This window comes from Alosa pseudoharengus, unplaced genomic scaffold, assembly GCF_046254945.1.
Source record: "Alosa pseudoharengus isolate Yale_2024_CS ecotype anadromous, Long Island Sound unplaced genomic scaffold, YU_APseudo_1.1 YU_APseudo_1.1_scf_22, whole genome shotgun sequence".
Lineage (NCBI taxonomy): Eukaryota > Metazoa > Chordata > Actinopteri > Clupeiformes > Clupeidae > Alosa > Alosa pseudoharengus.
The window spans coordinates 25,439,300-25,465,950 of NW_027468680.1; the positions used below are offsets into that span (position 1 = coordinate 25,439,300).

Genomic DNA, 26,651 nt, shown 5'->3' on the forward strand with positions numbered 1-26,651 from the left:
TGAGCCGCAGAGGGTGTTCCTGCCTAAACTTGCTGCAAACAAGAGCAGGTATTTAAAGACCACTGACAGTCGCTCGCAGTGTCGCACCTGAGATCGCTCATCCTCAGTCCACAATTGCTTTGTTACAGGTAATCCAACCATAGTTGTTTTTTTGAGCTGCTTCTGCTATCTGCAGGTCTTCTGGTCATAGCAAGTCTGTATACATCAATAATACAAGGCAAATCATTCATTATCAAAGTTTGTTAGTAGGGCAGTTAAGTTATTGCATATATGGATTACATTATGTTCTGTATGTCATTCTTATGGTTTCTACGGCTTTGATTTAATTATTTGTCTTTTATTTGTTTCTCTTCAGAGTGCCACGTCACCCATCTGACAAAATGCCTCCTCCTGGTGTGTGTCTGAATATTATGAATGAACGCCATAAGAAAAAGGGCAAAGGATCCCTTGAACACCCTGACAAGTTCCTGGATCAGGACTTTGAGCAGCTTCTGCAATACTGCAACATTAATCGCATGAGGTACATAGATGACATGTTCCCACCGGATCTTAGGTCGATTGGAAAAGGAGTACTACAGCCTGATGAAATGGCCAGGGTTGTTTGGCTAAGACCAGGGGTATGTTAATCCATCGTCTAGAATGGTGTGGGTGCACTGGGACAATGTGTTTGTGTTGGTGGACAAATAGTAGCCTACGGTATTAGTTACCATCTTGTGAATCAATGTAGACACACAATTTGCTTACCTCAGACCATAATAATGACATCAAGACATGCCCTGCAGGCATACTGAACATATAAGCCTCCTTATCATAAGGAATTGATCTGACTGATGAGACTGTGCCGCAATGGTTCCCATGATTGTCTTTTCCCCCATAGAAAATGGTGGAAGATCCTCAATTCATTTTAGATGATGTATCAAGATTTGATTTTGGACAAGGAGCTATTGGTAAGATTATGCCTTAAAATATGTCTAACTAAAAAAATACTACATACTTTTTAACCTGCATGTATTAAATAAACTTACTGTCAAATAATCTCAGCTCCTCAGTCATCTTCAACGTCTAATTATGTCTTTGTCATGTAGATTTGAAGAAAACTTCACAAAGTTACCTCTACTTTTTTCTCTGTTTGTTTCCAGGAAACTGTTGGTTTCTGGCTTCTATTGGGGCACTGACATTTCAGAAACACATTCGGGACCAAATTATACCTGCAGAGCAATCTTTCCAGGATGGTTATGCAGGCATATTTCATTTCAGGGTAATTTTATTTAAAATGGCCATTTCCTTCATGATTATTATTACACTAAAGGCCTCACAGCAATCATAAAATGTATTAATGTTAGAAAACTTATTATTTGTCTTATGTTGTCCATTATTCACTTATTAGTGTCTTCTGAGTGTCCAGACATTTTACTGTGTAGCAGCATTTTTGAAGTGTTCTCCTCTTTCAGTTCTGGAGATTTGGGAAGTGGGTCGATGTGGTGATTGACGACAAGCTTCCGACAATTGATGGGAGACTGATATTTGTACGCTCAAAAACCCCCAATGAGTTTTGGGCTGCACTGATGGAGAAGGCCTATGCCAAGTATGTGGTCTATCTGCCTTTACGATGCTCGTTGTTGTGTTTAAGAGAGTCCATTAAATCCATGTGTCCTTTGCATTGTCCCTCTTGTAGGGTTTGTGGCTCCTATGCTGACATGAACGCTGGCAGCGTGTCTGAGGCCCTGATGGACTTCACAGGCGGCATTCACATGACATTCAAGCTGGACGAAGCCCCCCCTGACCTTTGGGACATCATGTTCAGAGCTGCCCAGTCCAAATCCCTAATGGGCTGTGGCACGCCTCAAGGAGTGAGTATAGTCCCCCTGAATCTGTCTCATCCTTTTCCACAAATCATTTGTCAAAGAAGTGGTGAGATGATCGCACTGCACTTAGGTCCATTATGTATATCCTGTGAATGACATGGACAGCTTATATATAGGACAAAGACAACATATCAAATGTTGAAAATGACAAATTTAACTATTTCATGAAAATATATGTTCATTTTGAATTTGATACCAGCAACACATTTCAAAAAAAGTTGGGACGCGGGTAACAAAATGCTGAAAAAGTTGCGTAATGATAAAGAAAGCAAATGAGACATCCCAGAGAGGCAGAGTCTCTTAGGAGTAAAGATGTAAGGGTATTCATCACTCTGTGTAAACCTGTGACAAATAAAACAATGTCATTTTAATGCTTCTTAACATGAAATGGTGAAGTATTTAGGGAGTTCATCATCTACAGTATAGAATACCATTAAAATATTTAGAGAATCCAGAAAAATCTTTGCAAACTAGGGCAGAGTTCTACACGGGTCCATTTTTTGTTGTCTGTGCAATTTTTTGCTGCTAAATATGGATAATACAATATAAGACTTGTATATTATCACATTATGTTTTTATTTGCATTTTACACAACGTCTCAACTTTTTATGATTTGGGGTTGTGTATATACAGTGCTGGCCAAAAGTATTGGCACCCATGCTAAAGTTGACTGAAAAGAGGAATATAAAATCATCTTTTGGAAATTGATCTTAATGCCTTAAGTGAAAAATGAGGAAATATCTAACCTTTAAGGACACCAATTTTCTTAGTGAATGAATAATGTATCATAAATAAATAAATGTTCTTCCTTAAAATACAGGGGTCATAAGTATTGGCACCCCTATGTTAAATTCCCATAGAGACAGGCAGATTTTTATTTTTAAAGGCCAGTTATTTCATGGATCCAGAATACTTTGCATCCTGATAAAGTTACCTTGGCCTTTGGAATTAAAATAGCCCCACATCATCACATACCCTTCACCATACCTAGAGATTGGCATGGGTGTTATTTCAGTTAGCCTATTAGCTGGTTTGATTTGCATTGAGCTCAATGAGCATCAAACCAGCTACCCGTTGCACCGACACTGGATTTTAGGGTTCCCCCACCTGCCAAATCCCACTTTAACCACTGTATATGTATTAAAGGAATGTATATATATTAAAGGAACACATAGATGTTTACAAATGTATTGTCAGAAGATAGAGAGGAGCCTGCACACCTTGATAGATTATACTGCAGGTGCAGCTATTTCAAAAGGACAACTTCAGAGTAACAGAAAAAAAGAAAAGTGCACCACCACTACTCCTTACACTCACTTACTCCATGGTACAGCCGGTTTATTGATAAAATGACATTTCGGTCAGTCAGACCTTCATCAGCTTCATCATTTATTTTTTTCTGTTACAAATGTATTGCGAAATGTCCAAGTCACACAACAACTGTTGCTTTTTGGTTGTAATGGGGCTTGATTTTTGTGTGTGTGTATCACTTTAAGGCCACAGCTGCCAACACTGTTTTACCTAATGGAATTGTGGAGGGTCACGCCTACACGATCACAGGAGTCACTAAGGTATTTTTTTTATTTCTCAATATGTCATTATTCATGTGGCCTACTGCAAGGTGTGATTTTATCGCTTCAGAAGCGCATGTCAGACCTGCACAGACAGACAATTTATGACTGTTGGAACCTAAGTGTGTGTTACTGTGTCGCTCCCAACAGGTAATGAGCAACAATCAGCCTGTGAAACTGGTGAGATTGTTCAATCCATGGGGACAAGGAGAGTGGAAAGGGAATTGGTGTGATCAGTAAGTCATGCTTAAATCAGAAGTTGTAGGATTTTGGTTTGTGACCTCCACTGGTTATACAATTGCTTTGAGCCCTTCCACATGTGACATGAGCACCCTCAATGCCTTGAAATATCTTATTATTTATTAATAATCCCCAATGAACCGTAGGTATTAGTAAAATTATGGTAACTAGTTAATTTAAACTGTATCTTAATTCAGGGAATGGATTGTAGTTCAAGTGATCATGAATGAGTACACAGTTCTGCTCAAATCTGCATTCTACAGTACGACAGGCTGAGGAGATTGGATCTTTCCGTGCTGCAGTCCTGCAGCAAGCCCTTTGTCAGAGCGTGCACCAACCTGCAACATTGACCTTAAAGAGGGGTTTGGTTGAGAAAACACTACCCTTTGTTTACATTGTAAGCAGGGAATGTTGTGTTACCTGTCAAGCTTTTTTGCTTGCCTTGTTTGTTTTTTATGAGAGTGAGATTAGTGAGAGTGAGCGATTTAGTAAAAGATTAGCCTCCACCTTCAGTCATGATCACGATCGTCATGGAATAGTTTCATGAAAGCTCTATCTTTTTGTTATCTTGGCTAACCTTTTATTCCGTGTACAACATAACAAGAGGTGTGTCATGCCCGAGGGAGTAGCTTGACAGAATTGGCATGCATATTTGCATAAGGAGGTACTGTGAGAATCTGGCATTTCGTAACAACGCGACTCAACTTGCCGAGGTGTCTTTTCCACAGTCCACTCAGGCTTTGTCTAACAACTATTTAAGCTTTTATCCTTTGATGACAGAAACATAATCCAATTCAATCCTTTACGGTCATCTGAATAATTTTAAAGCATTACGTAATAGAGGGGTACAGTATATACAGCCTGTGCAGCTTTTATGAAATATCAACATTTCTTATGATCTCAAAGTTACTCAATCAGAAGAAAAACTATGTGTTTATTTTCACTGTAGATCTTCCAACTGGAATACTGTGAGCCCGGAGGACAGAAAACAGTGCCACTCAGTGGCTGAAGATGGCGAGTTCTGGTATGAAATTCAATCCCATGTAAAACCACCTTGCAGTATTTGATTGTTTGTTTGTTTGTTTGTCTATTTATTAACTTACTTATTTACTAATTTACTTGCTTACTTACTTACATAAAGCTCCCTTGTTTGTTATTCTTCATCTTCAGGATGTCAATGGAAGATTTCTGCCAGAGCTATTCTGAAATGGATATCTGCTGTTTGTGCCCCGATTTCCTCGATGGAGAATCAGAGTGCCACTGGACCTCCAAATTTCACGACGGCCGATGGGTTGCTGGAATCACCGCTGGCGGCTGCATGAATTACAGGGGTATGTTCAAGAACACAACAGAAATGTAATACACAGTACTCTTACAGTATAGGTTACAAACGAGCTGGACATTGCAACATTAGTGCTTGTGTGTGAACTGTCCATCAGATAGTTTCTGGACAAACCCTCAGTATCGCATGAAGGTGGACGCTGTGGACGATGATTGCGCCGCGGAGCAGGGACCAAACAACATGCTGGTGTCCCTCATGCAGAAGCCCGACAAGAGGAACAGACGACTGGTCGCCAGCCTTCACATTGGCTTCTCTGTTTTCAGTGTGCGTTTAAGTGTCCCACCTTTCCATTACAGATACTTTTGAAGTTCCTGGAATTTCTCTCTGAAGCTCATTTGTTTGTTTTTCCCCCTTTTGTCTCTAAACAGGTGCCACCGGAGGTATGTACTCAACTCTGCTTTAGTTTTGTTACTGTAATGTCAGTATGCAGGTTAAGCAGACTAGACTTTAGGGGCTTGTGAATTCAGGTGAAACTCTACCTCCCTTTTAAGGGTCTGCATGAGTTTCTCTTGGGAGGATTCTTGTATTAAAGCTAAACAGCTGGTAGTTTATAAGAACAGAGTTCCATAAATATGGCTTTACAGTTTGCATGGCACTCTAACTATTTGGGGCACTATGCTTTTTGACTTCTACATTGAATCTTTAGCTGCTAAAATGACTGCATGTCACTGTGTGAAATAACTGATAAGTAAGAAATACTGTGACCTAAGTTTATTGACTTTGAAGATCAAAGCAATAGGAATAGTGATATGATTGAATCACATACCTTTGTTGTGTTTTAAAACGTCTGTGTAAACTGTTGAGGCTTGCTGGTGTTCTATGAGTTGCACTAGAGCCATGGTTGTCAAACTGGGGTACGCGTACCCCCAGGGGTACGTGGACTGATTTCAGGGGGTACGTGAAAAAAGATCTAAGTTATATGACTTTTCAAACGTTTTCTATATCCCACGTTGGTAACTTAACTTCCGCATTTGCACTGCACATTAAAAACTTATTTTCTCTGCATTAACAAAATATTCGAGAGTGGAGACAGAGGTAAAACAGCGTTTCTCAAACTGTGGGTCGCGGAGACATGCCAACTGACAAACAGGAGTTTTTTATTTTTTTTTATTTTTATCTGTAGCCTAGGCCCAGGTAGCACCTGATGCGCAATGGACGCACTGTGTTATTCATAGGGAAGCGCTCGTGTCAAGGCAGTTTAGTTAGTCCCGACCTGAATGAGATTTTGAACAAGGTTGTGAGAGTGGTGAATTTCATCAAGACCCGGCCCTTAAAAGCGTGTCTATTCTACACTTTGAGAGGAGATGGGAGCTGACCAAAAGGCTATAGGCCTACTGTTTCACAGCGAGGCAAGGTGGCTTTCCCGAGGTAAAGTGCTGTCGCGTGTTTGAGCTCCGAGTCGCCTCTTCTTGGAGGGGGAGCGCATGTTTGAATCTGCAAGCACGTTCACTAATGAACATTTCTTGATGAAGCTGGCCTATCTTAACAATATATTTGGAAAGTTCAATGAGTTAAATCATAGGACATAGGACACAGTTACAAGGCAAAGACAAGCACCTAGCAGATAAGATCACTACATTTAACAAGACGATTGTGTGTGAGATTAGGTGCAGATCTATTTAAAATCATTATATTCAGCACATTTGTAGGCCTATCATATGTTGACTATTGATGAGATTTGTATCATATGTTTATGATCCTATTCACTATTCTCGACAAAATTGATCAAAATAAATATTAATAAAACAATTAAAAAAAAAAAACTTGTTAACAATTGGTGGTGTTGGGGGTACTCCGGAAGATCATAATGTCTCAGGGGTACATGCCTGTTAAAAGTTTGGGAACCACTGCACTAGAGGATATTCTAAATACTAGGGAAGCCAACATGGATTTGGAGAGTTCCGTTAAGGTTGTCATTCTGTGATATTCCAATGAGTAAATGTGATATGAAGCCGATGCTCCCCTACTTTAGTACCAAGGGAGACGAGGGAAGTTACCTGCAGAGTTCTTCATGAGGAACCCTGTAGCCTCATCCAAAAACTACCTGAATGCTCGAGAGGTCATGGAGTTCTTCAGATTGGTCCCGGGCGAGTATATCATTGTCCCGTCCACTTTCAAGCCCAATGAGACGGCCTCCTTCATCTTGGCCATACTCTCCAAGACAGACAGCCATTTTGAGTAAGAGCTAATTTCTTAAAGCAAAATTCAAGTTGCCCTATTTAGCTAGGCTTAAAGGATTTATCAAATTTTTGGATGCAGCCTATACATAGTGTTGCTAACTGAATCGTGATTTTACAATTCTAAAATGTATTTTGTAATACATTTTCCAGGGAAAGTTCCTCTCATCATGGGGAGATTCAGAAGGTGAGTATTTTTCTCATGTAAGGTTTCTTGCTCTTTATTGATGGAATACTCAAAGCCTGTGTAAACGTTGTGTCAGGAAAGTGGATGATTTAGGTGCCTTCGAAAATTCACCTCTACAAAATCATTCTAGCCCACCCCAGGTAAAAACGGAGGTGATAACGACTCCAAAGCAACCTTTTACCGACAGATGTCAGATCAGGTATTATTCATGTATTGTGTATCTTATTATTTTTCTTAGTTCTTGTATTGAAACTGTCAGTGAAAATGTTGCACTTGTGTGTGTTGCTTCATGGCTGAAGTATGAGGAGGTGGGTCCTGAGCAACTCCAGAAGCTTCTGAATCAGAGACTTCTTGAAGGTGAGCTTCACACACACACACACACACACTTACACACACTCACACTCACAGCCACAGCCACACCCACACCCACACCCACACTCACACTCTCACTCACTCACTCACACACTCACACTCACACTCACACTCACACCCACAGCCACATCCACACCCACACCCACAGCCACACCCGTGGCATGTCCACGCTCCTGCATGGCAAAGCACATAATCCACCATGCCACAGTGTTTCTTTGTTGTGATTTTTTAAATGACGTAAGCCATTGGCTTGCGGTGGCTATAGACATTCTCTTTTGTGTGAGATTGAATCCCAATGTTTTGCTTCCTTCTCTGTTCTTACAGACAAGTCTCCAGGGTTTGGCATCGATACCTGCCGCAGCTTGGTTGCCATGATGGATGTATCCTGTCACTTGCATCTTTTATTCTGAACCTCAGCGTTACTATAGACTTTGATACAACATCATTTATGACTGTTTGTTATGCTTATTTTGTATTGAACTTTACATTCTCAGGAACTGTATGCATTAGCAGGTTCATCTGCTTTCTTAACCCACAAACTATTTAGCTTACGGTCACAGGCAAACTTGACAACCGTGAATTCCTTCGGCTGTGGGACCGAGTTGTCCGCTATAGTGTAAGTGATCTAGTCGTCTTGCTTGGGTTTGAAAATATTACCGCTTAACATTGTTCAGTATTGATAACACTGTATCAGTTAAACAATGTTAAACCATGTTTAACCCCCTCTTCCACCCCTCTCCAATGTGTCTTAACAGGACATTTTCAATCGTGTTGATATAACAAAAAATGGTTCCCTGACTCTTGGTGAACTGCGGACTGGTATGATTGCCACAGGTAGGTCTAGAAACACTGTCATGGCTGGATTATCAGGCTGCGTGGAGTGAGTTGTCACAGTGTGTGTCTTTGTGTGCAGGTGTGCAGATGAGCGATGACATGCTGAAACTCATGGCTTTGCGCTACGGTGGCTCAACAGGACGTCTGACGCTGGAGAGCTTTGTGTCCTTCATGCTGCGCTTGGACTGCATGTCCAGTAAGCACTTATCATTGCATATTAATACATTAAGAGTGTAGTGTTATAGCCTGGAAGCTAGGTCAAATTTGGGCTGTGTTTCCTACAGGATTCACATATTGCGTTGCTCTGATTGGTTAGATCTATCCAATTGTGTTGGGATTTTAACATCTAATCCTGTGTATTAATGTAATGCATTGTGTTAGTTATGTCTAACTGAAACTGATAACATAAGATGGTCTGGTATTTCAGAGAAAGATTTAATGGCTGCACTGTCTTACCTGCATAATTCAATTCTGTATGAATCATTTCAGTGTAGTTTAACATACACTGTAATTTAAATGATAACGAAAGCGAAAGCGGCTTCATGACTTCATGCTCATATCTTATCTTATGCTTAACAGAGATATTCAACAAAATGTCAGATGGGATGGGCATGTACCTTCAGCAGAGTGAGGTAATGGAGAGACCTACTGTATACTTTACAGATCTAAACTCCCAGACAGCCCTATAAATGACACATAAATAATAAACGTACTGTCGACTGATCCTGTTTCTACATGCTTTACTGACACATAATCTGTTAAGTATCAGTACACACACACACACACACACACACACACACTTTCTCTTTCTCTCTCTCTCTCTCTCTCTCTCTTTCTCTCTCTCGCTCACACACACACACACACACACACACAGCATATGCTAACTTTTTAATTTAACCATTTTCTAGTTATCGCATTACTTAATGATCCTCTTTGTTCATTTCAGTGGCTGTATCTCACTATGTATTCCTGAAGAAGCTTCAGTTGAGGAAGACCTCCTGTACTCAAGATCTTACTCTGAAGTTCTTAACCACTTATTTAGCAATACTATATCCAAACAGTCACGCTCAAAAAGCAACTTGAATGTGAATATGTATCAACTAATGTCTAGGGAACTCATGGTATAGTGAATTGGGAAGAACAATGCATTTTCCTTAATATGTTGTGCTTTAATGCTACAGTTCTTGCTCTGGCCATATTATATGGGTTAGTATGTGTTTACATTTGTGAGTGTTTTTAGCTACTATGGCCAACCATATACGATCAGTGTATTCATCGGGCCAGCATGAGGCCATCAGGCCAGCATGAGTTGCATATCAAAACCACTTCACCAAGTCAAATTCTTGTTGTTGTTTTTTTTATGTGTGTGGAAAAAGAAAACAACTTGACATAATGATTCTGATTCAGATTCAGATTCTGAACACATTCAGGCTGCTGAAGGTCTGCATGCAGTAACTATCTTTTTAGAATGGTATTTAATGTGTAGTAGCTCCATGCAGGTACAGTTTGATTAACATGTTATATTTTTACAGTGTATAAATAATTACCGGTAAAGCATGAATGTTTCTTTCTTTGGCATAACTAGACTTTTGTAGATGTTACTGCAGGTTGGCCTTAATTGCATTTCTTACAGGGAGTGAGGATTACCAAAGGCTTTGCATCTGATTTCTTAATGCTTTAAAATAACATATCATGGAAAGTGAAATAAATATTTTCTATGAGAGTTCCTTCAATGATAAAATGATACAAAATGATACTTTATAACCTGGAAGTGGAATTTTCATACTGTGACCTTATATAGATTTCTATAAGACATTTCTAATATACTCTTTCAGGACTGTTAGCTGTCACCAGTTGTGTTGATTTGTAAGACTTTGGACATAGCCTACAATATGAGGAATTACTTTAATAAACACATGCAAATAAAATAAACCTTCTTTATCTTTGGTTGTGGCAAACATGTTTTGTTACCCTTTGGAATAATCCAAAATATTTATTATTTGACTCCATACATGTACGCATGCATACACACCAGTGGCGGCTGGTGGTATTTTTTTCTAGTGAAGCAGTTATGAAATTATGACCCCCCCCCCCCCCCCACACACACACACACACACCACGGAAACGAACATTGTGCCTAACACACCTGCCAAAGTTGGTGAGGTTGCATGTATGAGACACACGATGACATTGAACTGTCTGCAATGGCATAAACAAAAGCTATGTTGTTTGATCAGTCAGAGAACTCAGAGTAATTTGTTGAGAAATCAAGACCTGTTTACCACCATCTCAAAGTACAGGCCACAAATGGGGTGTAGTAGGCCTAAGACTGGACAAGACAGTAAACAAGGTTTATGTATTATTATTATAATTATTATTATTATAAGTTTGCATATTTTTGTTAGACATATTGCTTGCAAAGACTAGGCTATCTATGGCCATGCCCCCAAAAAAGAGCATCTCCACTTTAGCACTAATTAGTGACTAGGTAAGTCTCTATACTGAAAACAATACCAACTATATTTTCTGATCTTGATATAAGATGAATAACACTTGGTTAGACTGTATTAGATAAGCAGTTTTTGCAGTGTAGCCTATTAATGCCAAGTTGTTGATATCAGAGCCCTTCTAAGGAGAGCCTCCCCACTCTCTATTAATCCCATACAAACCGAATTTGGCTGCAGTTCACCAGAGTTCACCTAGATGGCGATCGCGGGCGAGTCCAAAATACATGGGGTCCTATGGAGCTACATGGCTACATTTGTTGTTTTCACCTATTTAACAACTGAAACCCTCAGATTTTATTTTATTTTTCGCAAAATGGATATGGATTTTCAATCAAAAGTGAAATAATCCGGGAGTCATGTCCTTTCGTTTTCTTACAGGTTGGGTCGTTGTTGCCCATAACACGCTAGCATTGATGCTATGCTATGCTATGATCATGCTAATGAATGACGTCATTGGCACGTTTGAAAGGCTTTTTAGAACAATTAAGTGACTTTTAAAAATATAATACTCAACCAAGTGTATTGTCTTTGCCTCCCCTTTCGAATACAATATTCAAATTACTTGAAAAAAAATTATATCCTGAGAAAAGTGGATTTTGAGGGGTACAGCTCCATAGACCTCCATTCATTCTGGACTCGCCCGTGAGCGCCCCTAGATGCAGTACCACACCGGAAGAGTTCCGAGAGTGAAGGTTCTCTCCTTATTAGACATTCTCTGTTGATATCCACATCTTGAAACAACAACCTTCCAATAGGCCCTATTCTAAGCTACTAATTATGCCCCATAAGCAATGTCAAATTCAGTAGCCTATTGAGACACATTCTTGCCTCTGGGATACATTATACCATGACTGCTGCTCTGGCATATGTTTGACCAACCGGTTTGTTTCTGTCACAGCCTTCCTTCTATACAGAAGTAAAAATCCACTTGACATTTGCCTCCTGATACACTGAAGAATCCTAGAATTTTTTTCTGAATCAATCAGTGTCTGTTTCGTTTTTAAATGGTAGTTGAAATTTAGCTTCAAGTAGATTGTTCTGAATTGCCTTTGACAAAAATAGGATTTAACCATTTTAAAGCCAAGACGTTATAACACATCCATAACATAGGCTAATGTTATCATAACACATCAGTGAACTTACAGGATGGCTACGTTGAGAAGCTGCAGTTTCTAATCAATGCATAGCCTACTTGGAACAAGTTTATCCTTACCGTAGCACCCACGAACTGTGTTAATTTCACAGGAAGTCTCTTGGTCTCCCCTCTGCATTCACTCATAGGTCCTCATTTCAAAAAACTGTAAAGAATCCTGTAAATTGCGGTCAACGATGTTCATCGCCTGAAACTTCCGTCGAATCCATCTTGCTAGGACTTAGTCACTAACGTTAGCTGTGGGGAGACCGCTAGCAAGCTTTCCACCTAGCTTATGTTAGAAAACACAGAGCTACACACAATACTTCTAAATAAAACGTTCAACCCTACACAGAAAAAAATCCGATGTACCTTACAAAATGAATGTAAAACAAACTATGTGAATGAGTTACACAATTTATAATGAAACTCTAGTGAGGTCACTGAAGGCAACTGAAAAGTGATGGCAAGCTAATGGAGACAGTGATTAGCCAGAGTGTTGCGTCAATCATATTCAACGGCAGGAAGTGTGAAATTCTGCCCAATCGGTCACTGCTTCACGGGTGGGACTTATCTGCCATAAGGATCAATTGAAACGGAAAAAATCCACGAGCCGCCTGGGGTTTCACTCGATTTACATTGAAGTCAATGGGGAAAGATATCTATGGTAGTGAAGCAAAACGAAAAGTTGGTGAAGCAGTCTGATTCACTGTAATTCTCTGTTCCACCGCGGGTGACTGATGGCGCTGTTGTCACTCACAGAATTGATTTCAGGAAAACAGTTCGTGTTAGTGACTGTATTTCTGTTTCAAAGGAGTAAAATTGGGATTATTATAAGATTTTTTTTGTGTTTTGTTTTTTACTTTTTTTTGGTGAAGCACTGCTTCACCTGTAGTCTTATAGAAGCCTCCTCTGATACACACTCACTCACACTGTTGCATGCACGCACACACACACACACACACACACACACACACACACACACACACATACATTCATACACAGTCAAACACACACATTCACACACACAGTCATATGCACACACACTCATACACACTGCTATCTACTGCACAAAGACCAGGTAAAGAAGCACAGATGACAGAAAGTGTTCCTTTGTAGAAGTGACCCTTGTACCTCGTGGCCCCCAATAAAGTGCATGGGGATATTTTTAAACATCAATGTGTACTCACCGCACCAATCATCGTGAGTGCCACCTGTGAGTTTATGGGAAAACCAAGCACCTTCATAAACACCAGTGATGCCCTCTGCCTTTATTGCTCCTAATGGATTAGTTGCATAGTCAACCTCCACCACTTACGGACAGGTAACAAGATCGTTTCATATATATTGTAGTCATTTGACTAGATTTTGATAAACTAATCAGCTTTATAATTGCAGTTCTGTGTGCATTGTTGTTCTCCATATCTTTCCAGACATACGCTTCCCCATCTGCTAGAATGCCTCCTCCTGGTGTGTGTCTGAATATTTTGAACGAACGGCATGAGAAAGAGGGCAGAGGATCTGTCACCAACCCTGACAAGTTCCTGGATCAGGACTTCAAAAAGCTGCATCAATACTGTCTCATGAATGAATTTAGGTTCATAGATGGAATGTTTCCTCCGGAATGTAGTTCCATTGGTGATGGACTTCTCCACCAAAATGAGCTGGCAAGAATTGTGTGGCAAAGACCAAGGGTATGTGAACCAGATCACTGATCACTGGTGTGCAACACTGATTACACCGTAGATTGCTCTTTGAAAAAATTCAGTTATGGTAAAAGGATTGGTCAGGTACTTGGCTATTGTATATTACAGACAATAAACCAGTCTAAACCAAGCCTTGTGTTTATCTTAATGCTGCTTTGTTTGTTATTGTTGAGACAGATAATGGTGAAAGATCCTCACTTTATTCTCGGAGGAGTGTCCAGGTTTGACTTCAGACAAGGTCGACTTGGTAAGTAGATGTATGAAATAGATGCAAGCAGGTAACCATCATACATCATACAATACATATAATGCATTATATTATATTACTGTAGGTACAGATAATTATAAGCAAATATACTATGGATTTATCCTTAAACCTCGCAACCTCCATGAATAAGAAATGCTTCCATCTTCCCTGTTATTGTTTGTAGGGAACTGCTGGTTTCTTGCCTCTATTGGAGCACTGACATTTCAAGATGACATTAAGAAACATATTATACCACAGGAACAATCTTTCCAAAAGGACTACGCAGGAATTTTCCACTTTAGGGTAGAAAGGATACTGTATGTCTCTATCACATATAAGGGTCATAACAAAATACTTCCCAGTATAATGTTGAATAAAGCATTACACAGACATATTACAGCACTGTAAAATACAGTAGACTGAAATATACACAGTGCTGTATAATACAGACAATTATACATACTGTAAAAACTTTGCTAGACCCATTTTGTGACTTTGTCAGTTATTTAAGAGTGTCTTCATGTGTTTCTGTGTAGCATCATTTTTGAAGTTTTATTCTCTCTCAGTTCTGGAGATTTGGGAAGTGGGTTGATGTGGTGATTGATGACAAGCTTCCAACAATTGATGGGAGACTGATATTTGTGGACTCACAAACCCCCAATGAGTTTTGGGCTGCGCTGATGGAGAAGGCCTATGCCAAGTATGTGGTCTATCTGCCTTTACGATGCTCGTTGTTGTGTTTAAGAGCGTCCATTAAATCCATGTGTCCTTTGCATTGTCCCTCCTGTAGGGTTTGTGGCTCCTATGCTAACATGAACGCTGGCAGCGTGTCTGAGGCCCTGATGGACTTCACAGGCGGCATTCACATGACATTCAAGCTGAACGAAGCCCCCCCTGACCTCTGGGACATCATGTTCAGAGCTGCCCGGTCCAAATCCCTCATGGGCTGTGGCACTCCAGCAGGGGTCAGTCAGGAAAATATTTTGCCTAATGGGATTGTGGAGGGCCATGCCTACGCAATTACAGGAATTACGCAGGTACTAATGTTAGTTTGTGTATGAGTGTGCGTGTGTGTAAATGTATGCATATTTATTTGTCTGTGTGAGCATTTATAAATGCATATTGTATTTGTGAACATGAAGCAATCTGGTTCTCTGCATTTGTTTATTCCTTGTAGGTCATGAGTAATAATTGCCCTGTTAGACTGATTAGGTTGTTCAACCCCTGGGGCCAAGGGGAGTGGAAGGGTGACTGGAGTGATAAGTATGTCTTCTTGTTTAATGACAACAAATTGTGGTTATTCTAAGCAGCATTACGCATATTATGCATCTAGGTTGCCTGTACTTCATATCAGTTGCATATATTTCAACAACAACAACAATACACTTACAATAACAACAATAGCAACAATTTTTCATTCCCTTGGATAGTCATTAGTCCCATCACTTCCACTGGTATTTGTAAATCAATAATTTTTCAAATTGTCAGCTGAACATTACGGAGCCCGGGAGGTGTCATTGCAAGATATTTTTGTATAATGAGAGAATGTGCACACAATTTACTAAATCATACGCAAGTTTTACCAAATTGTGGGTTAATTTTACAAAGAGAGCACAATTTAGTAAAATGAGCGCTCTATTTAGTACAATAAGCACACTATTTAGTAAAACGTGCGCACAGTTTAGTAAAATGTGTGCACAATGTAGTAAATTGAGAGCACAATCTAGTAAAATGAGAGCACGATTTAGTAAAATGAGGACACAATTTAGTAAAATTAGCACACATTTTCTGGATATACACAAAAAAATAATTAGCAATGACACCTCTGGGGTCCCATAGTATACATTTTTGATCTACTGTAATTTTTTACTGTATTATTATTTTTTATTTGCAGGTCATCCAAATGGCAAACTGTCAGTCCAGAGGACCGTACAGCTTGCCTCTCCATCCGTGACGATGGGGAATTTTGGTATCAAAATCAAGTTCCTTCTCCATTACTCTGCCATGTTGAGTTGTATTATACTGTTACACAAGATGCTTGTTCATTTTCCTCTTCAGGATGTCAATGGAGGATTTCTGCAAGAGCTATTCTGACATGGACATCTGCTCCACAAGCCTTGGTTTCCTCAATGCATCCACAGATTGTCAATGGACATACAAGTTTCACGGGGGACGATGGGTCACCGGGACCACTGCTGGTGGTTGCCTGAATCACACAGGTGCATTCTATTTACATAAGAACATTGAATTTAACAGGATAGTATGCATTCTAAGTGTTTTCTAATGGTCTCTCAGGGAGTTTTTGGACAAACCCTCAGTATCACATCAAGTTAGAAGCCCTGAAGGGTGAATGTGCTAATGACAACGACAAGAACCTACTCGTGTCCCTCATGCAGAAGTCTGACAAAAGGAACAGACACCTTGACTCCAACTTCAATATTGGCTTCTCAATTTTCAGTGTGCGTTGATGTTTTTCTTGACACAACTCTTGTGCTGTACATGACAGTTTTATTTTTACAAAGTGTTTGAGATCTCTGTTGATTTTCTAATTGTTCATTTTGGTCTTTCAACAGGTGCCACCTGAGGTAGGTACACAATATCTTTATGTCTGCATTATGTCTACTGTATGTCTGTCTGTATCTCTACATCATAAGGTGTCCTGGGGAGGAAGAGGTTGGGGGGGGGGTCTATCATTTAGACAATGCCATTTTGCTTCAGTACAAAGGCAGATTGGGGAAGTTCCCTGCAGAGTTTTTCATGAGGAAGCCTGAAGCTTCATCCAAAAGCTTCCTGAATGCTCGAGAGGTCATGGAGTTCTTCAGATTGGACCCAGGCGAGTACATCATTGTCCCGTCCACTTTCAACCCAAATGAGACGGCCTCCTTCATCCTGTCCACATTCTCCAAGACAGACAGCCATCTTGAGTAAGTGCTCTACTGCATCTGTGATTTTGATGTTTGTCAATTATATTACTACCATTTGATCCAAATTGATTTCTGTTCATTCATTATGGCCTACTTTCAGTGAAAAATCCATTGACAGTTGGACGATTACGAAGGTAAACTAAGATACACTAGTCTTTGATAATATATACTGCTCATATCCCATTTTGACCAAACATTTGTTATCATCTGCTTGTACTTCAGCCCAGTCCTACTGACAAACTAAATGACAACAACTCCAAGGTTACCTTATTCCAGAAGTACACAGACCAGGTAATTTATTGAACATTATAAACTTGTTAAAAGTGAAATGTTTCATATGGAATACTGAGTATTGCTATTCACCGTCATAAAAAGTATGAAGAAGTGGATGCAGAGCAGCTACAGAGGCTTCTGAATGAGAACCTTCTTCAAGGTGAGATCTCATTTCGCAGACAGACAGACACACACAGACACACACCTTGTACCAACAGCAGTTGTTCTTGCAGCATCTGATCCAATAGACAATGTATTCACTAGCCTGTTTAAAGTGGATTGTGTGTTTTGCACACAAAGCAACAGAAGAGTTATGTAAGCAATACTGCTTGCTCTAACTGTTGGTTTCATTTTGTCTAACACAAATGATCTGTCTTGGTCTTTATCTGTACTTTCAGGCAACTCCTCAGGCTTTGGCCTGGATACCTGTCGCAGTATGGTTGCCTTGATGGACGTATCCTAGCCTTTATTGCCCTTCCCAGACAAATCATAGAAATCATGTAGAAAAGTGATAATTGAATGTTGAATATTCTATTTCATCACATAATGAGGTAATGATGTGGTATCTTCCTTAATGCACTTGAAGCTCTCTGTCACGGGCCACCTTAATCGCCATGAATTCCTTCGACTGTGGGACCGAGTGGTCACATACAGGGTGAATGATCCTCTCTGTTCTCTGTTGTCTTCAAATACCAAGCCTTTTGAGTACACGGTTTTATAAAAGAAACTCAACTGTCGTTGATAGGAAATCTTTTACCGCACTGACATCTCAAGGACCGGCGACTTGTCCCTTAGTGAACTGAGGAATGCTATGATTGCTGCAGGTATGAAAAAAAAATTACATTTGGCTCAGTCTGTGTTGGGAGAGCTGTGTCAATAGTGTGTCTCTGTTTGCAGGTATGCAGATTAGCGATAGCATGCTGAACCTCATGGCTTTGCGCTATGGCTCAAAAGGAAACTTAACGCTGGAGAGCTTTGTGTCCCTCATGCTGCGCTTGGAGTGCATGTCCAGTAAGCACCAGAATGCTGTCCATCTCATCTATCCCAGTAATGACATTCACACAGACTCAGTTTTAAGAAAAGACTTACCGGATGGAGCCTTGGGATTGAGAAGGATTTGAGATAGCATGATGTTGGCTGCAATACCCATGTTATGCTTTATGATAAATAAGCACTGCTTTTCTCAGTATAAGTCAAATCAATAAAAACTTTATTTTTCCTGAGGAAACATAATTTGTGGTTAGGCACACACATAGATACACACCTGCATTCCACATTCTAAAAGCAAGATGAATAATTATGTTACGATTGATTGGATATTCACTGAAAACCATCCAAAATCAAACTGACACTTATATGATAACCTAGTTATGTTGTCTGTTTTGTGAGAACACTGCTGTTGTTTAAACTGCCTTCTATTTTACCATAGAGGTCTTCGAAAAGCTGTCAGATGGGAAGGGAATCTATCTGCAGGTGCATGAGGTGACATTATTTGGCTTTTTAGTCCTTATTCACATTCCACTTTCATCTTAATTAGACTTTAATTAAAGAACATATATTACAAAAAGAAATATTTGAAGTTCAACTTTCAACATTGCTCTGTAAAATCTACATACTGTAATATGTTACATAATATTATACATACTTGTATGTCTTTATTTCAATCTATCAATTTTCACTCAATCTGATTGTTTGAAAAAGGTTTGACAGTTTGAAGTTAAGTTTTTGAATGAATCATGTTTGTCATCAAACCAGTGTAGTCATGTAGACTGATATGTTGTCTATTTCTTCATTGACTTTGTCATTTGAAACACAACAGCCAAAAATATTGAGGACATTTGACTTTTTCTAATTGTGGTGGAAATGATGCTCATATTTACTGTATTTTTTTTTCTGTTGCAGTGGATGTATCTTAGCATGTATTCCTAGAAGTTGTGAAGTGGTGATGAAAACAATGTGGCTCTATACGTTTCAGAAATACTCTCCATGCTGTTTGTATTTAGGCTTCTGAGAAAACCTTTGATGATGTAAACTTCAGTATTTAAGGAGCTGAAGTGCCCCAGCTGTAGCCAGTACTAGTCTAGATTGAAAACCAAACTGTTCTCAGATGCTTTCTGCTAACTGATTTTTTAATTATTATATTTTATGTTCTTGCACATTGAATTACGCCTGTGTATGAAACGTTGTAATAAACTTGCATTGCTTTGAAAATCTGTTTCTGATTCAGATCTCTGTTTCTGGAAGTGGTCTGGATTACTGTCGGTATGAAATAAAATGAACAAAAATTGGTGCTACCTAGCTCGAGTTGCTGCATCCAACAGCTAGAGAAGCCAGGCAGCTACAGTGCTACATTCTGGGGGCAATTTTAAAATCATGCCCCCAGATTTGTTTTTATGTTATGTTTCATTTCATATCGACAGTACTTGATGACCTTGAGAAACGAAGATCTACCTTCTACCAAGAAATCACCTTCAACCCTTCCTCTAAGAATCAGATCAGTATCAGATAAGATCATGTTGTAAATATTTATTGCAGGATTAGAGATACTGAAGTGCTGGAGTGAAAGTGAAAACTTGCTTTCGTTTTGGTCATGGTTGGGGTATGGCTTGGCTTTTAAGGTCAGGTACATTTCCACAAGTTTATGGGAAGGTTTGCTAGCTGTAGGTCATGTCATTGCACTGTATACTGCGCTCAGCACAAGTAGGAAGACCTTGTACCAAATAAAATAAAACGCCAGCAATGGGCACCATAGTGCCTTCTGTGCAATAGATTATTATGACCGCAGCGAAGCGGTCATATAGGTTTAGTTGCGCACAACTGCACAAAATTGGAAGTGTAGGATCATTATGACACCTAAATGCACACCAAGTTTGGAATTCCGTTCATGCGGGGCCATACAATAAATTAATTTATGTTAACTTTACACCAACTGGCCTGTAGGTGGCCGGACACCTACCTTTTTTTGTATGTTGGTCTTAAGGGGCCACGTCAACCCATCCCATAACCACTCATTTCATGTATAGCGCCACCTAGTTAAAAATGAAAAAGCAAAAAATGAGGTGTTGTAATCACAATATCTCTTGCGGACATGGTCAAAACTGCACCAAATTGAAAGCGTAGGATCATTATGACACACTCTGAATGCATGCCATGTTCGTGGACTTTCGTTCATGCAGGGCCATACAATAAATTCATTTATGTGTACATTTAGTGACTGTACACCAACAGTTTTCTGTGAATATCTTGAGAACCGTAGGGCCTAGGATGACCAATTTTTTGCGCATGTTTGCCTCCAGGGGCCACATTAACCCATTCCATATGCACACATGTGCATAAACAGATACACACGCAGACACATACACAGTAATCATACATACACACACAGTAGACATATGTACGCATGCATGCACATGCACACACACAAGCACGCGTGCACACACACACACACACACACACACATAAACATGTACACGCACACAATTCAAGAATTTCTCAGAATTATGAACAGGGAAGATGGGGGTGGGGTTGTATAAAATGTATTTTACATGTGAAATCTGTGAACTAATCATGTTTTGGTACTTGTTGTCTAGCAAATACCAGTGAGAATTGTGTGCATAATGCAATTCAGTGAGACAGTTAGAATCATATATGCCTTTCACCTTTTGTTTTAGCCAGCAGCAAGACCAGCAGATACCCTGACTTTGCTGAATTACTGAAGCTAAGCAGGCTTAGTTAGTACTTGGATAAGAAACCTCCTTGGGAGAGTAGGTTCCTGCCGGAAGTGGGGTTTGTTTGCTGTCCAGTAGGTGGCACTCTTCCCTGTGGCCAAAAGCCACCAAACAAATAACAATCCCAATGTCCTATTGCAGTGACAGGGACACTGTACTGCAGGAGATGTTTTCCTTTGCATGAATGTTAAATTGAGTTCCTGACTCACCATGGTTGTTAAAGATCCCATGGCACTTATCGCAAAGAGTAGGTGGTATATACTTTACATTTGATGTTTGTTAACATTGTTAAATTATGGTGATTTACTAGTCCCCTACAGTATTTTGAAGGAAGGAACCAGTTCTGTATGCATTATTGTAACAGATGGGCTAGGTTATTGGTAAAGTGGTTGAATAGCACAACACACACACACAAAAAAAACTGACATGCAGGCACACACACACACTCAATAAACACACACAGAAGCACACATATACACAAAAACAACCACACACTCTAGTACAAACACAAAAAAGGAACAAAGTAGGAAATGAACACAATTTGACAAATGTGACTTATTTTTGTGGAAAAAATGTGTCTGGGCGGCAGTCATATTTTGTACCGCTCTGCGGTACATCTAGTTTTGTGCGCTTTACAGTATCATGTGAAGATGCTAGGTACTGCACAAGTAACATGGATGCAGGGTATAAACCTGATCCTGGTAGAAATTTAACCTAAGCTATCATTGTCCTGCTCACCATCATAGTTTTTATTTTACCCTGTGGACTCATAAACATGTTATATCTGGGCCATTTGTCGGGGCTAACTAAGAACCTAACCTGCAACAATGACCCCAGTAAAACTTTTGGAATCAGGTTTAAGGTACAATCTGTGGTTCAATTAACTTTGTCAAAGTCAGAGGTATAGTCCTCTAGCTGAACATTTCTGGACTGTATTTTGTATATATATTATTGAAAGTAAGAGTGCAATAGTGTACACGAGTCTAAATGAGAATGAAGTACAACAAACAGATTCCTTTACCCCAAGCCCATATCCATCCTAAGACCCCCCCCCCCCCCCCCACACACACCCACCCCTCCAAGACAGGTCTTATAGTACACATACACACACGCACAAACCAACATCATACATTAGCCAGAATGAAGAAATAGCCAGATTTGGCAGAACAGACTGGAAGGAACAGGACTCTAACGATATTTCAATGAACTGAGAAACAAAATTAAGTATAGGCCTAGATATGTAATTAGATAAATAGGCCTAAATAAATAAAATAAAACAAAAATGCAGTAACTACCTTTTTAGAATGACATTTACACTGCATTCCAATTTATTATGCAAATTACATTTTTCTCAGATTTTCCTAAATACCGGTAGTTGATGCAAATGACAGTCAGAATAATTTTCAAGTCATCAACCGTTAAGAGTATAATTCGAATTTTATTGACAAACCTCCCAATGATAAGTATTTTTTTCCAAAAATGAAAAACTCAAAAAATGCACCATTCCAAATTATTAGAGTTTCAAGACATTTTATAGGTTGCAAAAAACTAAAAATAGTCATTTGTTGAATTTACAGCATTAGGTGGTAATATAAATTAAATCAAAAGTTATTTCAATCAAAAACATCTTAACAGACCAAATTACATGTTAACATAGGACCCCTTCATCGATATCACCCTACACACCACCACTGTAATGACATTAAAGACAAGTGTAATAGTTTAAAAATCAATAAGAAGTATTCAAATGGATAAATATTTGTAGCTATTAGTAATTATGCAGATCACTATAAATGATAACAAAATATATAAAGTTTATGAATTCTAAAAAATGAAATAGAAACTATGACAAGCCATCATTTTACGTGTGCGGAAGGTTGGGCAGAGACTAGAGTTGCCGGTAACACTTTATAATAACTACACACAATTCATCATTTATTAAGCTTTTGTTACTTATTAGTTAATGGTTTGTTCATCATTAGTGATTTCTTGTTCATAATTTATCAGTAAAGCATTTGTTCAGTTATAAATGGTTCGTTCATAGTAAATAAGCCTATATCTAAAATATGTTTATACATTATTGATAATACTTAATAAATGATGCAATAATATGTTTTTGATGTAGTAATATTTCCATTATTTAACAGTTGTTACATACACATGCACTAATGATTAGTTAGGGTGAGGATACATATTTTATAAATCACTTCTTAATACTATAGTTCATGATTAACTCAGGAGTTACAAGTGGTTAGTTAATGATATTTTGTGAGCTCATCATTTTTTCATTTAGCAAACACTATCACCTAAAGTGACATGTCAATGAAATTAAAGGGCAAGGCCACATTGGTGGACGCCGGGGGTTGAACCGCCAACTTTATGGGTTACTGCATGCTGACCCAGCTCCTTATCCACTACACTACCTCTGCCCAGTGGTATTACAACAGTCAATTCAAAAATATAGATATGCGTGTTTACTATGAACAAACCATTTTTAACTGTGTGTAAACATGATTTACAGATGAGAATTAATGTAGGAATAATGCTTTACTTACTTCCTTACTTACTCTTTGTCCCCCATGGGTGTAATGGTTGGCTTAGGAGAGCTGGACCAGAGTGCAAGGCAAGTAACGGCGAGGCAAACTTAGCGCAAACAGGAATCTTTAATATGAATTTAACACTACAGCAAACCACGAAACAACATCAATGAAACAATATCAATGACCAACAAGGGACTGAGGGGAGACAGAGGGTTTAAATACACAGGGGTTAACAGGGCACAGGTGAACAAGGAACAAGACACAGGTGGAAACCATAATTAAACTAACAAGGATCAGGTGAGGGGCGGAGACACAGGCACATGGAACAGAGACACATGGCAAACAAAGGAGCACATGGCTGACAGGTAGTGATGGGTAAATGAAGCCTCGAGCGCTACTCGACACATTTCCCTAATGTGCCGAGTAATGTGCCGAAGCTTCGAAACATGGAAGACAAGGAAAACACAGCGACATCTGGTGGTTTGCATAAATTACTATTGCCACGGACTATTGAAAAGAATGCCTACAACGTTCAACACAATGCCAAAGCTTCGAAATGTTCTCATTCATTACATTAAAAGTGTTGCAAGAAATTTGCATTTCTGTTTGTCTCAATTCAATACAATAAAATACGATTAGGCAACATAATGCCGTCACTCGTTATCACGTGAAGATTGGTGTTTCCGTGGAGGCGTGAAATCATGTGTTATCCCAGTCAATAGGCGTGTTCGACTTGAGGCAGATCTGTGCAGATCTGACTTGATGTGATGCATGCTGGGTTGAACACAATGCATACTGGGATGGACGCAATGCTTGCTGGTTAGAAATTCTGTCCGACTTCTGTCAGCCGGGGAGGGACTTACCACCGTGACACCATGTCACATGACCTTAAAATATTGCGGGAGTCTTACCTAGCGTTCATGGGCTTCGTAAAAACCTTTCTCCGAGTGAAAACATCATCATTCCGCGTCATTCACGTCACTTAATGTGTGAGTCAGAGTTCGGAAACTGGGGCTAGATTTTGCTAACAGAGTTGCCCAGTTAGGGGCTCGTCATCACTTTTGTCGTCACGTTGTAGTTCGTTTGTAGTCCATGTGGCCTTTCATGTCCGACAGTTTTAATGTGAACTTGGGAATTTTCCCTTTTTATCACTTGAAAAGCTGCATATCTTTCTTTCACGAGCATCTTACACTATATTTTAAGCAAATACAGTTGTTTGTTTAGGATTAGTGAGTGTATGTTTTAACCTTTGTTGTGGCATCCGTGTTTGTCACACATTCGATGGCAAAGCACTTGAACACTTGCTGTCGGAAAAACAAAGTAGCCATGGGGGCGGTCCTTGTCATTCCGAGGTGCTCTGAATGCACCCTTTGCCTGCAGACAGATCTTGCAGTTGCCTTCCACGAGCTGCACGAGCTAAAACACGCCCTCATGACGTCAGTTCAAAGACGTGATAGGGCCATATGGGAGGAATGTCCTCATGACGATTATGGCGGGAGTCTCATGCTGCTTCCTTATGTTGGAATATGCGAAAATAAACAGAAATCGAAGGGATACCTTCTTATACGTGATTTCTGCAACAATGGTAGGCTAGCCTACTGAAAACGTTTGGATATTCTGTTATTTTCTGCTGTTGGCTAAATAGATAGACACACATATAGGGGAAACACTTAATATTGAATTTATGTGCTACAATGCAGGCCTGTTAACTGTATGACAACAGTGGTTTATTTAAACTACATCATAAGAATTTATTTCGTCAGTCATCATGCTCATTTTAATGAGTAAGAATGAAAGTTCCGCTGTGTTTATTGCACACAAAATTCTGCGATATCTCCCGTGATGTCTCCCGCGAGTCACGTAAGTAGCCTGTCTGTCCGGGATGAGCTGCCCTCTGTTGTAGCTCCTCCCGGCTAGCCTCTGAAGATCACGTTTACGTAGAAAGCCAGACCAAGTCAGACTCAGTCCAAGTCGAGCACGTCTATTGATCCAATCGGTCTCCCATCCACTTAACGCCCGCAGTACACACTACTTATCTTCTGAACCAGAACTCAGGCGCCTAATTAAACCAAACCCTATATGGCCCGACATGTTTTGACGTTTCATGTATCAAACTTTCAATAAAAGGAAAATATTATGTCAGCCATTATTGTTAAGCCTACATAGAAATTATTAGCCTGTATTGCTTTTAAGTTACATGATTGAAGTTGAGACAAGATTGCAACACAGACACGTTTTAATGTCATTGTTCTGAATGGCAAAGCTTTAGGCTAGGCCTAGGCTATTTCTTCTTTATTTCTTTGTGCATGATATTATGGATTATGGACATTTTCCGGAAAGAAAAGAACGTAAATTCCCAAACAGAGAAAGCATCCTATATAAAACAGGGCTACCCACAAATTTCGCCTGACTCTTGCAATACAACACAACTCATTCCGACACTAGAACAGGTGCCCTGGTTTGCGCAATTCAAAGCCTTTGAGTCAGATTCCGAAGCAGTCACGTGGGTGTGTGTCCTAAACGAAGCTTCAGACGTCACACTCACAAACTGAGGCCTCGTTTGTCATCAGTCACGTGATTTTTATGGAAACGACACAAGCCTCGAACCGGGGCTTCATCTGGCACGCCCCTTTCTGCTCGACACAAGCTCCGAAGCCTCGCTTCATTGGGCACATCACTAGCGCCAGGTGGTTTTGGGCCTCCCAGGTTTTCTTTTGCCTGGAGGTGTCCATCTTAAGGCCACTTTGGGAATGCAGTCCTGCTCCATCCTCAACACATGTCCTAGCCATCTCAGGCGTCTGTGTGTAATCTCCTTGGTGATGCTCCAGCTTACCGTTTTCTTGTATAGTTCATTGTTGGAGGAATAATGCTTTACAAACAAAGAATACAGTTTTAAATAATAATTTACAGATGTTTAATAAATGCTTAACAGTGTGTAGTAGAAGAAAACAGAAACTCTTGCATAGTCTCAGGTGTGGATAAGGAGTGTGCCTGAAAAGCGCAATA

The 26,651-nt window shown here is 39.6% G+C and overlaps 2 protein-coding genes across 2 annotated transcripts; both read left to right on the plus strand.

Moving 5' to 3' along the window:
• Positions 1-10,529, plus strand: LOC143138973 (calpain-1 catalytic subunit-like). The gene is made up of 21 exons (XM_076299482.1): positions 1-128; positions 356-617; positions 878-947; positions 1,140-1,258; positions 1,452-1,585; positions 1,676-1,850; positions 3,362-3,436; positions 3,587-3,672; positions 4,626-4,700; positions 4,847-5,007; positions 5,116-5,294; positions 6,991-7,196; positions 7,349-7,382; positions 7,513-7,581; positions 7,682-7,739; positions 8,079-8,134; positions 8,302-8,370; positions 8,510-8,588; positions 8,668-8,784; positions 9,168-9,220; positions 9,535-10,529. Exons 2-21 carry the CDS (start codon positions 381-383, stop codon positions 9,559-9,561), a joined length of 2,079 nt encoding a protein of 692 aa, XP_076155597.1. The 5' UTR covers positions 1-128; positions 356-380; the 3' UTR covers positions 9,562-10,529.
• Positions 10,530-13,684: 3,155 nt separating this feature from the next.
• On the plus strand, positions 13,685-19,496 carry LOC143139399 (calpain-8-like). The gene is made up of 20 exons (XM_076299997.1): positions 13,685-13,921; positions 14,111-14,180; positions 14,365-14,483; positions 14,747-14,880; positions 14,971-15,217; positions 15,358-15,443; positions 16,075-16,149; positions 16,239-16,399; positions 16,476-16,639; positions 16,754-16,765; positions 16,899-17,104; positions 17,205-17,238; positions 17,327-17,395; positions 17,480-17,537; positions 17,776-17,831; positions 17,964-18,032; positions 18,123-18,201; positions 18,275-18,388; positions 18,807-18,859; positions 19,280-19,496. The coding sequence occupies exons 1-20, from the start codon at positions 13,685-13,687 to the stop codon at positions 19,304-19,306; spliced, it is 2,070 nt and encodes a 689-aa protein (XP_076156112.1). The 3' UTR covers positions 19,307-19,496.
• The last annotated feature ends 7,155 nt before the right edge of the window (positions 19,497-26,651 follow it).

Coding starts and splice junctions, on each gene's coding strand:
- LOC143138973 (XM_076299482.1), top strand. CDS start 381: ATGCCTCCTCCTGGTGTGTGTCTGAATATTATGAATGAACGCCATAAG. Junction 1,586..1,675: donor ATGGAGAAGGCCTATGCCAA/GTATGTGGTCTA, acceptor TCCCTCTTGTAG/GGTTTGTGGCTCCTATGCTG. Junction 9,221..9,534: donor TGTACCTTCAGCAGAGTGAG/GTAATGGAGAGA, acceptor TGTTCATTTCAG/TGGCTGTATCTCACTATGTA.
- LOC143139399 (XM_076299997.1), top strand. CDS start 13,685: ATGCCTCCTCCTGGTGTGTGTCTGAATATTTTGAACGAACGGCATGAG. Junction 15,218..15,357: donor CAATTACAGGAATTACGCAG/GTACTAATGTTA, acceptor TATTCCTTGTAG/GTCATGAGTAATAATTGCCC. Junction 15,444..16,074: donor AAGGGTGACTGGAGTGATAA/GTATGTCTTCTT, acceptor TTTTATTTGCAG/GTCATCCAAATGGCAAACTG.